Source organism: Mustela erminea, chromosome 19, assembly GCF_009829155.1.
Source record: "Mustela erminea isolate mMusErm1 chromosome 19, mMusErm1.Pri, whole genome shotgun sequence".
NCBI lineage: Eukaryota > Metazoa > Chordata > Mammalia > Carnivora > Mustelidae > Mustela > Mustela erminea.
This window is the reverse complement of record NC_045632.1, coordinates 18,179,301-18,191,435: the sequence shown is the minus strand read 5'-3', so window position 1 is coordinate 18,191,435 and position 12,135 is coordinate 18,179,301. Positions and strand designations below refer to the sequence as shown.

Sequence of the window (12,135 nt, the reverse complement as noted above, 5' to 3'; positions counted from 1 at the left end):
GTCTCTGGCTTTTCTCCTCTTTCTCTCTTTTCTTCTCTTCCCGTGAGTCGGTCCCTCTGTCTCTCTCCTTTCCTCCTCTTCAGTCTCACCCTTCTTCTCTCCTGCCACCTCCACCCCTGCTCTCCTCTCCCCATTCACGGCCCCTCAGGGGGGAGAGCAGCTCAGAGTGCAGCGGGCTCCCGGAGGCCAGGAGAGTGAGGAGGCTGATGTGGTGAGTGGCCCAAAAACCCAGACCCTGCCTCCCCCGGCTGCCGTCCCAAGTCTCCAGCTCCAGGCCTCTGCCCAGCAGCCTCCTCCCAGCCCAGCTGGGGCATGAAATCCCCTGTCAGCACATGCCAGGAACATTCCACGGTGCCTCCCCAGTCCCCATGACCCCAAGGGCCTGGCTGGGGCCAGGGATAAGGGGCAGCCGGTCAGAGCCAAGTGGACAGCTGGACTTGGCTGTGGGGTTAGGACTCCCCAGCTCTTCCCTCCCCTGGCACATGACCTTGGCAAGTCTCTACCTTCCCAGAGTAGACATGCCCTCATTGCCATCAGGGGTCTCTGGGGGAGAGTGTGCAAGAGCGTGTCTGAGAGACTGTGAGAATGCAGATATCTATGTGCATATGTGTGCGTGAGTGCAGGAGCATGCGTGTGAGCATGGAGGAAGTGAGAGTGAAACATGATCTGTGAGGGGCACCTGGGTGGCTCAGTGGGTTAAAGCCTCGGCCTTCGGCTCGGGTCATGATCCCGGGATCCTGGGATCGAGCCCCGCATCAGGCTCTCTGCTCGGTGGGGAGCCTGCTTCCTCCTCTCTCTCTCTGCCTGCCTCTCTGCCTACTTGTGATCTCTGTCAAATAAATAAATAAAATCTTTAAAAAAAAAAACCCATGATCTGTGAAAGTATACGCAAGAGTATATATGTGTAAAAGAGTGTCAAAGGTAGACAAGCGTGCAGGGCCATCAGAGTGGGTGGAGGGAAAGGCAGGGTCCAAGACCACTTGCCCTAAGTGGGTATAGGAGAGAGCCCAGCTTGGGAACCCTGTGGCCATGTGAATTCTAGTTCACAAAGCTTCCCTCTGTCTCTCCCTCTCTCCCGCTCCCTCCCTCCATTAGTGGTTACATCTCAGGCAACCTTCACCTATGTCACTGTCTCTATGCCTTTATGTGTCTCTGTTTTCTGTCTTTCTTTGTTCTCATCTCTATTCCCCACTCCCCATGCTCTGTCTCTCTCACACACCAGACCATCAGTAATATTTGTTTTCAGTCAATATGGGACTACACTTCTTTTATTTCTTTCTCCATCGCTGAGCCCTCCTGATTGTCCCGTCTTAGAATTTTATAACCCTAATGCTGCTTGGCCTGCCCTACCCACCCCACCCCAGCGTGCACACACACACAAACACACACAACACACACACACACACACACACACACACACACACACGGGATAAGCTTCTTCTGCCTACTTATCTCCTGCAGGAATTGGAACGGCTCATCCCCCCCCCCCTTCCCACTCCCTTCTCTGGTCCTCCTCCAGGAAGAAAATGAGGCATCTGGCCTGAACCCCCACAGCTCCATCCTTGATGTTCCCTCTAGTCTCTTCCCTCCCATTACTGACTCCTCACCCTCCCCCACATTCCCTCTCCCAACTGCCCCCCACACGTCCTGGGGAATGGACTGGATGCAGAGCTGGCTTTTCTGTCAGTAGGGGCTCTCACCAGATGGTGTCCCTCAGGGCCGGGGTGTAGAGCTGTCAGTTGTTGGGACCTTTAATTAGCACAAACCTTCCACCATCCACCTTGGCTGTTTTCCTTCTCTGGATACTCCTGGGGCCTCCCACTCTCCATTTTTCCATGTCTGGGGCCCAAGAGAGCCAGGAAGGGGAAACGATGTCAGGTGTCTGGAAAAACAGCCTTACTAACTGACTTCCTCCCCAAGACTCAGGAGTCCTGGCTCTGAGCTCATCCTCTGTCAAAATCCAGGGTCTGGATTCCCCAAACAGAAGCCAGCTCAGGCCCCCAGACCTAGAAGTCTGTGTCCTGAGGACCCACCCCTCTCAGACTCAGCAGCCCAAGGCTGAAGCTGCTTCTCCCCAAGGACCCAGGAGTTCAGGCCTCCAACCCTTCCCCCCACCACACACAGGGCTTAGGGCAGATGTTCACTGTCGGTGATTTTCAAATCCTCCTGGGCCTGTGTGGTGGGTGGGAGAGATTGGTGGTTAATCCACGGACTCTAAGACTTAAGACCTGATTTTCTGAGCCCTGTCCTCCTCTCCCAACTGCACGACGCTGCAAGCAGGAGCCCTAATTCAGTCCCCAACTCTCCAGAAACTCACAGGCCATTAGCTTCTCAGTCAACGGAAGTCTGAATGCCCTATCTTAGAATCCTGGAGTCCAAGCCCCTGCCATTTGGAGAGACAAGAACCTGAGCTCAGGAACGCCAGAGAACCTGAGTGTGCCCCCCCCCCCCCAGTCCCTGCAGGCTCTGGAATGTCAGACCCAGGGTCCCAGGCCCCCAGACCCCCCTCGGTCGGCTCGGGGTCCCGCCCACCTGCCCCGCCAGCTGCGCAGCGCACCGGCCGGCCTGCAGCGTGGGAACGCCCCAGCTGGGCGGCATGCAGCCGTCAGGACAAGCTGCGCGGTTCCCAGCCTCCCTGCCTGGCCCAGCTTGGGCACCGCCGCCTCGCAGCCGTCGCCCGGCAACCACAGTCGAGTGGGATGAGGGGCTGAGCCTGGACTGCGGGGTCTCCGGGAAGGAAGGGCTGGGGGCCTGGATTCCTGGATCCTTGGACGTGCTATGGTTTGCAGCAGTAACAAGGCAGGGGAGGGATATTTTGAGCTGGGGTTTTAAGGCGAATAGAACCCCCTCCTCTTCTCAGGAGTCCCAGTTGCCCCCAGGCACCTCGGTGTCCTCTTCCTGACCCGCAGACCCAGGGGAGCCCCGAGCCCCGCCTCCCCAAGGCGCGGAAACTAGCGAAGCCCCAGGGGCTCCCATTTATAGCTCCGTTTCCACTCGGCGCGTTCCCTCCAGGACCTAGTCTGAGCAAGTTTCTTCCATTCTCCCCCGTCATGCCCCCCACAAGCCTGGCAGGGTGCAGGTGTCCAACCCAACCAGAACGCCCTCCTTCGACCCAGGTGTTCCGGCTCCCAGACCCTAATTTGGCTGGGGCGCCCGCCTGCCGGGAGACCCCGGCCTGCGGTGCCCCCATTCATCCGCGTCTTGGCCGCGGGAGTTTCTCAATGGGAAGGGGCGGGTCTCCCGGGGGCGGGGCGAGTGGGATCAGACCCTCCCCGGTTTCTCCGAGACCAAGCGCGCGGAAACCGGCGGTGTTTCAGATTGTTGGAGCCTGCGGCTGAGCAGACTTGGGGAGCTCCAGGCCAGAAACGGGGTGGCTCCTAGCCTGGGGCGAAGAGTCGGGCGCGAAAGGAGCTCCGACCAGGGTGGTGAGAGGTGTGCCGTTGAGGAAGGAGTTTCCAAGGAAGCCAGTGCAACAGCAAGTCTACGGGCTCTTGGGGGACACACATTCAGAATGTTGGTCCCCGCCCTCCTCGTCCTCCTCTTCTGCCTCCGAGGGCATGCAGGTACCTGGGGTGGGGGGTGAATTGGGGGGAGGATTGTTTGCCAGATGCCTCTTTATTGGGGTAGATGGAACGGGGTGGGGGGGTGTGCTCAGACACCTAGTTCTGCAGGAGGAGAACTCTGGCAGGCTGGACTCCTGGGTCCTGAATGACGGAGCTAAGCTCATTTTTAAACTCAACCCTGGTCCCCTCCCCCGATCCTCCTAGGTCTGTCGCCCCATTTTCTGCAACAACCAGATGACTTGGTGGCACTGCTGGGAGATGAGGCCCGGCTGCCCTGTGCCCTGGGCGAATACTGGGGGCTGGTTCAGTGGACTAAGGATGGGCTGGCTCTAGGGGGCGAAAGGGACCTGCCAGGTGAGACTGTTCTCTCTGCTCAGGAGGGGTTGGCTCCAGGTAGGGGGGCTGGGCTTGGGCCTTATCTGAAGTTTCTATTTTGATGTTTTCAAATTTGGGAAAATTGTTGGGTTTAGATAAACATCTGGAAGAACTGAAGTTTTAGCTTCTTTGGGGGAGTAGGGGATTTTTATTTGCATTATGAAATATTACGTAAATGCAGAAACGCACCTAAAACATAAAGGGAAGATTTGCCAAGTAGTTCTAAAGTAGACCCTCACGTGACTACTACTCACGTTCACTGGCCATTCCCCAGAAGACTTCCTTTCTCCTTTCTCCTATCATAGCCCTCTGCTCACTCCAGAGGTAGTATCTAATCGGACTTCTATGGCAGTTGCTCTTTTGCTTTTTTCTGACTTTTTCACCCACCCCCAGTTTGCTGTGACTCTGGATTGGGAGGGGGTTAAAGTCTCTCTGGCCCAGCACCCACTTTTGGGTGTCTTTCTAGTGTGGGATGTCTGGGGGTGGGGGGAGGGAGTTTCTGGGGGCCAGAAACTCAGAACCTTGGTGTGACTGCCTCTTCCTCAACTGCAGGGTGGTCCCGGTACTGGATTTCAGGGAATGCAGCCAGCGGCCAGCACGATCTTTACATTAGGCCCGTGGAGCTAGAGGATCAAGCTTCATATGAGTGCCAGGCCACACAAGCAGGCCTCCGCTCTCGACCAGCCCAATTGCATGTGCTGGGTGAGGACCCTCACTTGTCCCTGGGAAGCCCAGTGCTAACTGATTACCAGAGTCCAGGGAACCCAGAGGGGTGGTCAGTTAGAGCCAGGAAGATTGGGGTCTCTGGGCCCAGGATACAGCTCTGACCCCCAATCTACCCTACAGTGCCCCCAGAAGCCCCCCAGGTGCTGGGCGGCCCCTTTGTGTCTCTGGTGGCTGGAATTCCTGCGAATCTGACGTGTCGGAGCCGTGGGGATGCCCGCCCCACCCCTGAGCTGCTGTGGTTCCGAGATGGGATCCGACTGGATGGGACCACCTTCCGCCAGGTCAGGTGCAAATCTCTATGCAACCTTTGCCCATTCAGGGAAAACACGCTTATCCAGGGGAGAGGGGGCATGTGAGGGAAGAGGTTTAAGTGTTGGGACTCTTGGTATGTGATTAAGGACAAGAACTCCAGAGCCAAACTACCTAGGTTCAAATCCTGGCTCAGCCACTTGCTGTTTGATTGGTCTTGAGTTCAAGTGGCTGAATCTCTCCATCTCTCAGCTTCCTTATCTGTACAACAGGGACCATTATAGTCACTTCATGGGGTAATTGTGCAGATTAAATAAAACGCTTAGAATTGTCAGGTAGTAAACACTGCATACAGGGTAAGTGAAATCATTATTATTATTCATAACCTCCAGACCCTGCTGAAGGAAGGAACCACTGGGTCAGTGGAGAGCATCTTATCCTTGACTCCTTCCAGCCGTGATGATGGAGCCACCTTGGTCTGTCGGGCCAGGAGCCAGGCCCTGCCATCGGGGAAGGATACAGCTATCACACTGAGCCTGCAGTGTGAGTACAATCAGACCCTGGCTCTTGAAGAAAAGAGGGGCCCGAGACTAGAGTCCAGGATATTAGGAAGGAGGAGGTTGTGGACCTGTGGTCCTGGGGGAACTGGGAATTGGAGTCCTGGGCTCCTAGCTCAAAAAGAAGAGGAGACTGGGGACCCAGCCTGTGAGAGGCTGGGCATTGGACTCAGGTGCTCCATGGAGGTGTTCCAGGTCCTTGCTCACCGCTGACCATGACCCACCTCTACAGACCCCCCAGTGGTGACTCTGTCTGCAGAACCACAGACTGTGCTGGAGGGAGAGAAGGTCACTTTCCTGTGCCAGGCCACAGCTCAACCTCCTGTCACTGGCTATAGGTGAGGACGAAGGTCCCTGGAGCACGGGTTTGGGGAGGACTGGGATTGGGACGTAAGTGGGTGTGCCTGGGGAGCAGAGACAACACCAACAGCCCCACTCCCTCCGCAGGTGGGCAAAGGGAGGCTCCCCGGTGCTCGGGGCCCGCGGGCCAATGTTGGAGGTCGTGGCAGACGCCTCATTCCTGACTGAGCCCGTGTCCTGCGAGGTCAGCAACGCTGTGGGTAGCGCCAACCGCAGCACCGCGCTCGACGTGCAGTGTGAGCCAGGGCGGGGCCCGGGGTGGGGCCAAAGTGTGGCGGACGGTAGCAGGTCCGGGACTTGAGTGAGGCGTGGCTAAAATGGGCAGAGAGAGGAGGCGGAGCCGGAATGGGATGTAGGTCGGGATTGGCTGTGCTGGGTCGGTGCCAAGGAGGGGCGGGGCGAGGGCGAGGCCAGGGCGTGTGAGTCGGGAGCGTGAGCCTAGTGGTTATGGAGCAGACGCCTATCCTTGGGCCCTTGAGGCTGTCGTTTCTGAGTGACTGATCCCGGGTCAGAAGTTGCATCCTTGCATCCCTCCCCGGCCGTGCGACGCCTCCTCTCTCTCTCCTCCAGTCGGGCCAATTCTGCAGGCAAGACCAGAGCCCATGTCAGTAGACGTAGGGGAAGATGCTTCTTTCAGCTGCGCCTGGCGCGGGAACCCGCTCCCACGGGTAACTTGGACCCGCAGCGGGGACGCACAGGTGAGACCCGATCTGGGCCCTGTGGCCGCGGCTGGCGGTGGACGGGGCTTCCCCTCAAGGTCCTGCCCCTGACGCCCCTACCCCATCCCAGGTGCTGGGGTCCGGGACCACGCTGCTTCTTCCGTCGGTGGGGCCCGAAGATGCAGGCGACTACGTATGCAGGGCTGAGCCGGGGCTCTCGGGCCTGGGGGGCGGCGCGGCGGAGGCTAGGCTGACTGTGAACGGTGAGAAAGCGGCGGTTTCTAGAAGACCAGGCAGAGCCCTGGACTGGGAGCCCGCAGAGTGGGCGAGCTCTAAGCTGGGGGATTGGGCGTGGCCTTGAAAAGGCGAGCTTTGTAGACCCCGATCTGGGGTGGGAGCGGGACCTAACCCAGGCGAGCCTCTGAGAGGTTCAGAGTTCATTGAGGGGCGTGGCCTACTTGATTGGCATTAGTGGAGAGGGCCAAGGCCTGGCCCCGGCTTATTGAGAATTGGAGTTTCCGAGGGCCCGGCCTCTATCCGACTCGTCCACAATCTCCAAACCAGCTCCCCCAATTGTGACCGCCCTGCATTCTGCGCCCGCCTTCTTGAGGGGCCCCGCCCGCCTCCAGTGTCTAGTCTTCGCATCTCCAGCTCCAGATGCCGTGGTAAGGAAATGTCACCGCTGTCACGACCGGTCTCCCTGACCTCCCAGTCGGACCTCCAAAACTGCTGTGATCCACAGCCTGCCCGCCTTTCCCTCCCCTTCCAGTCTCCTTAAGACTTCCCTTTTTTTGTGCCCCCAGGTCTGGTCATGGGATGAGGGCTTTCTGGAGGCGGGGTCACAGGGTCGGTTCCTGGTGGAGACATTCCCAGTTCCAGAAGGCCGCGAAGGACAGGGCCCAGCCCTGATCTCTGTGCTACACATTTCGGGAACCCAGGAATCCGATTTTAGCCGGGGTTTCAACTGCAGTGCCAGGAACCGGTTGGGTGAGGGAGGTACCCAGGTCAGCCTGGGACGTAGAGGTGAGATCCTGGGCCTGAAGACTCCAAGCCCCCAAATGCCACAATCTCTAAGCCAAGGACCTCCACATGCAGACAGCTTCAAACCTTAAGAGCCTCAAAATTAGGAGTCCCTTGAATCCTGAGTCCCCCCAAAACAGTAAATTCCTTTAAATGTGGAATTCTAAGTTGAGAGACCCCTCACACTTAGGTACCCCAAAGAAGGGTAGCTCCAAATATGGGGCACTGTAAAGTTTAAAAATGCTCAAACTCCCGGACTCTCTAAAGCCAGGCAGTTTAAACTTGTGGAACCCCAAATTCAAATGCCCTTAAACTGGAAGGACTCTAAGCTAGGGACTACAAACTTGGGTATCCCCAAACTTGGTGACCTTTTGAACCCAGAGAATCCAACCCAAGCAAGCTCTGAGTCCCTGTTCCCCCGTTCCTCCTGGGCCTCACACTTAGCCTCATCAGAACACCCCCTGTCCTCCCCATAGACTTGCTGCCCACTGTCCGGATTGTGGCTGGAGTGGCTTCTGCCGCCATGACTCTTCTTATGGTCGTCATCGGGGTGACCCTCTGCTGCTGGCGCCATGGCAAGGGTCAGTGACTGAACCCCACCTCGGTACCTTCCCCTAAGCCTGCTCCCCTTCCACCGACAGATCTGGCCTTGACCTGCCCCCAGTCCCACCTCTATGGTCTTGGCTCACCTTTGGGTCCTGATTCCTCCCTCAAGCCCTATGCCCATCTTCTCAGGTTCCTTACCCTCCCAGGTTCTCATTGTTTCCCAGCCTCCTGACCCAACCCAGTTCTCTTTCTTCCTGCTCATTGGTCTCCACAAACTGTGACCCTGCTCCATCCCTTATCTCTGTTGTCCCACTGTCCCTGGCCTCAGCCTCTTTCTCCAAGCAAAAGAACCTGGTGCGAATCCCAGGGAGCAGTGACGGTTCAAGTTCTCGTGGCCCTGAGGAGGAGGAGACAGGCAGCGGCGAGGACCGGGTAGGACACTAGGGTCCCCAGACACAACTCAGCCTTTGAACAATGAGAAACCCAGTCCCAACTGGGCCCCCCAACTCAAAGAGGGTCTGAGTCCAAACAAGTGACCCCAGGCTCCAATGTCCCCCAAGTCCAAATATTCCCCTGACCCAGTTATCCCCTAGACCAAATATGTCCCCAGGGCCCTTTGTCTTGAGTCCAGACCTGAGCTCCAGCTGCTCTTGGTCCCTTCTGCCTTGCCTCCACTGTCCAGCTGGCGGTTGTCAGGGTCTTGCACTGGGCCAGGAGGATTCTCTGAGTACCCCCTCTCACTAAGCACCCTACCCCAGGGACCCATTGTGCACACGGACCACAGTGACCTGGTTCTGGATGAGGAGGGGGCTCTGGAGACCAAGGTGAGTGTTGGGAAGGGAGGGGTTCCCTTTACTGAGTCTCCAGCTCTCTCCCAGCTTGGTCCTCTCCTTGTTAATTCTGGGTCCAGACCTGGGACCTAGCCCCCTTCACCCTTTCCTCCTGCCTTCTGGGCCACTTCATTCACCTCTGCAGCCTGTTGGCACACCTGCTGATTATGCCCACAGATCTGTCCAGCCTTGGCCTCCCTCTTGAGCTTTCCCATCACAGTCCCACCCCAGGCCTCCTAGATGCCTCTGCTAGGCCCCTTCCATCTACCAGATCCCACACTGGCCTCATATCTCCCCAAATCTGCCTCTCCTTTGGGGTCCCCACTTTTGAGCTCCACTGACCTCAGCCTCTAGTCCAGAGCCCTTCTCTGTCTCCTCTATACACAGCACACGCCACTCAATTAGCCTGAAACACTACTTTCCTTCCCATAACTACCTAATTCTGTCCTTCATTCCTCTGGTCTCGGCTCAAACATTTCTTGTTCTGGAAAGCCCATGCTTCCCTCCTCACAGTCCTGATCATGGTGTGTTCCACCTGTCACAACTAGGACCACTCCGTCCTGGCTTCCTATCCCAGTCCTGAAATCCTGCTTCTGCTTCCCCATTAAGACTTATCCCTCCGCCTGTCCTTCCCCCATCACTACCCTGACACCTCTTGACGCTGGGGATTTGCCATTTCCTCTTTGGCCTGGGATCTCCATGAAGGCAGGGGACCCCAGTCTCTCCCCGTGGTAGTCACCTCCAGCAACAGCATAAGGCATGACACAGAATCAAAGCCTTGGGGCTGGTGGGCAGATGAATGAATGTCTTGGTCTCAATCTCTCTGTTCCCCACTGCATCTCCTTCATTACCACCAACTCTTAGCAGGCCTATAACCCCCTGTTGCTGCCTTTCTCTGCCCATTTCCTTCTGTGTTTTTGTCTCTTGTCACTGTTTTTCTGTCCCATTTTACCTTCCTATCAGTCTATATGTCTGTCTCTGTCTCTGGGTCTCAGCTTGCTCCTATTTCTAAGTCTCAGGGTCATGTTTTAAGTGTGTCTCTCCATTAGGGACCCTAACCTCCCCCCACCATATCCTCATATAACTCATATAATCCCGTTTGTCCCCTCAGGATCCAACCAATGGTTACTACAAGGTCCGAGGAGTCAGTGTGAGCCTGAGCCTTGGTGAAGGCCCTGGAGGAGGCCTCTTCCTGCCGCCCCCCTCCCCCCTCGGACATCCAGGGACCCCTACCTTCTGTGACTTCAACCCACACCTAGGCATGGTCCCCCCCTGCAGACTTTATAGAGCTCGGGCAGGTTATCTCACCACACCCCACCCTCGAGCTTTTACCAGCTACAGCAAACCGACATCCATTGGACCCCCAGATCTGGCCCCCAGGACTCCACCCTTCCCATATGCTGCTTTCCCCATACCCAGCCACCCACGTCTCCAGACTCATGTATGACAGCTCTCCAAATGAAGAGTTCTGGAATCTTCAACTTGCCATAATGGATTGTCCTGATTTCTGAGGAACCAGAACAAGTTGGTGACCTTCCTCCTCCAAAACTGAACATTGATGGGAGAGAAAGATCATACAATTGTCTTACTTACGGTGTATAATCAGGTCAGCCAAAGAAGCTGCCCCAAAAGGAGCAAGATGGCCACTTGACCAACTATTTCCCCTGCGTAAAAGGGATTCAAGATGGCAGATGGGCTCTTTGTAAAGGGATGGGGACAGGGGTGATAGGAGTTAGAGGCAGGGATAGAAATTATTTCCAGACATTGAAAGAAGAGATTTCAAAATGACCACCTGTACTGAGAAGACAGGCAACATAGGAAGATCTAGATAGAAGCCAGACCAGGCCCTGTCCTGGTTCTCTCTGAGGGGCATTTTGCTTGGCCAATGGAAGTGCAGCCAAGATGGCTGTTCACTCTCTGGGAACCCAAGATGGCCACTATCTTGATTCCTTCAAAATTCCTTCAAGACCCTGGAAAAATTGAATTCAAGGAGTGAGGATAGGGTGAGAACTGACATGAGAGGAGGGAAGTGGGTTGGGTTGTGTGGGGGTGGAATCTGGGGATGAGAATATTTATGTTTAATAAAAAAAAGAAGTTGAGAAGTGAATGTGTCTTGGGGATTCTCCTAGCATTATCACCCTCCACAAGGAAGGATTCCATTAAATCTGCCCTAAGAATGGATAAAGAAGATGTGATACACACACACAAACACACACACACACACACACACACACACACACACACACACACACAATGGAATACTATGCAGCCATCAAAAGAAATGAGATCTTGCCATTTGTTACAACATGGATGGAACTAGAGGGTATTATGCTTAGTGAAATAAGTCCAATCAGAGAAAGACAACTATCATGATCTTGATATGAGGAAGTGGAGATGCAACGTGGGGGGTTTGGGGGGTAGGAAAAGAATAAATGAAACAAGATGGGATGGGGAGGGAGACAAACCATAGAGACTCTTACTGTCACAAAACAAACTGAAGGTAACCAGGGGGAGGGGGATAGGGAAAGGGTGGTGGGGTTATGGACATTGGGGAGGGTATGTGATATGGTGAGTGCTGTGAAGTGTGTAAGTAAATCTGGCGATTCACAGACATGTACCCCTGGGGCTAATAATACATTATATGTTTATAAAAATTTTAAAAATTTAATTTTAAAAAACCTGCCCTAAGGCCCTTCCTCTACCCTAGGCAATGAAGTGAGAGTAGGAACAAAACCATGAGCCACCCATGTAGCACTCCAGGTTCTTTCGACATACATCTACACAAACATACATGCACAGATGCACACACATGACAGGGCTGCTCCAGTGGGCTTGGGGTAGACAGAATTCTAGTTATTTGAGGAGACAAAGCAGTGAGCCCCGAAGGGGGGGGGGGAGAAGCTAGAGAGAATAGAGATGCCATTGTCCTTAAAGCAAGGACGGGTTGAGTCCTGTGGTGCATGGCACCTTACTCAGGTCATCCTTAAAGAAAGGCTTTGATTTATGAATCCTTGAGCTAGGAATTAAAGGTCCAAACACCTGGGATCCTTGGAAAGCAGAGCAGAAGGCCAAGACTCCTGAGTCTTAGGAAGAAAGGGGTGGGCGGGAGAGGCGAGGGTCCTTGGTCTCTAGTCCTGAAAATGAAGACCCCTGCAGCCCAGACTCCTGGATCTGAGGGAGAAGGGGACTGGGTCTCAGCTGCTGTGTTTGATTAGGGAAGTTTCCCAGGCCTGTATTCCCGGGACCTCAA

At 55.4% G+C, this 12,135-nt stretch overlaps 1 protein-coding gene across 1 annotated transcript; it reads left to right on the top strand.

The window, feature by feature from the left end:
- Positions 1–3,149: 3,149 nt before the first annotated feature.
- KIRREL2 (kirre like nephrin family adhesion molecule 2) lies at positions 3,150–10,984 on the top strand. Its single transcript, XM_032323628.1, has 16 exons — positions 3,150–3,563; positions 3,768–3,917; positions 4,491–4,640; positions 4,785–4,945; positions 5,306–5,456; positions 5,703–5,808; positions 5,918–6,066; positions 6,401–6,528; positions 6,620–6,752; positions 7,054–7,154; positions 7,293–7,512; positions 7,986–8,090; positions 8,384–8,487; positions 8,814–8,879; positions 9,997–10,035; positions 10,305–10,984. Exons 1-16 carry the CDS (start codon positions 3,512–3,514, stop codon positions 10,374–10,376), a joined length of 1,887 nt encoding a protein of 628 aa, XP_032179519.1. The 5' UTR covers positions 3,150–3,511; the 3' UTR covers positions 10,377–10,984.
- The last annotated feature ends 1,151 nt before the right edge of the window (positions 10,985–12,135 follow it).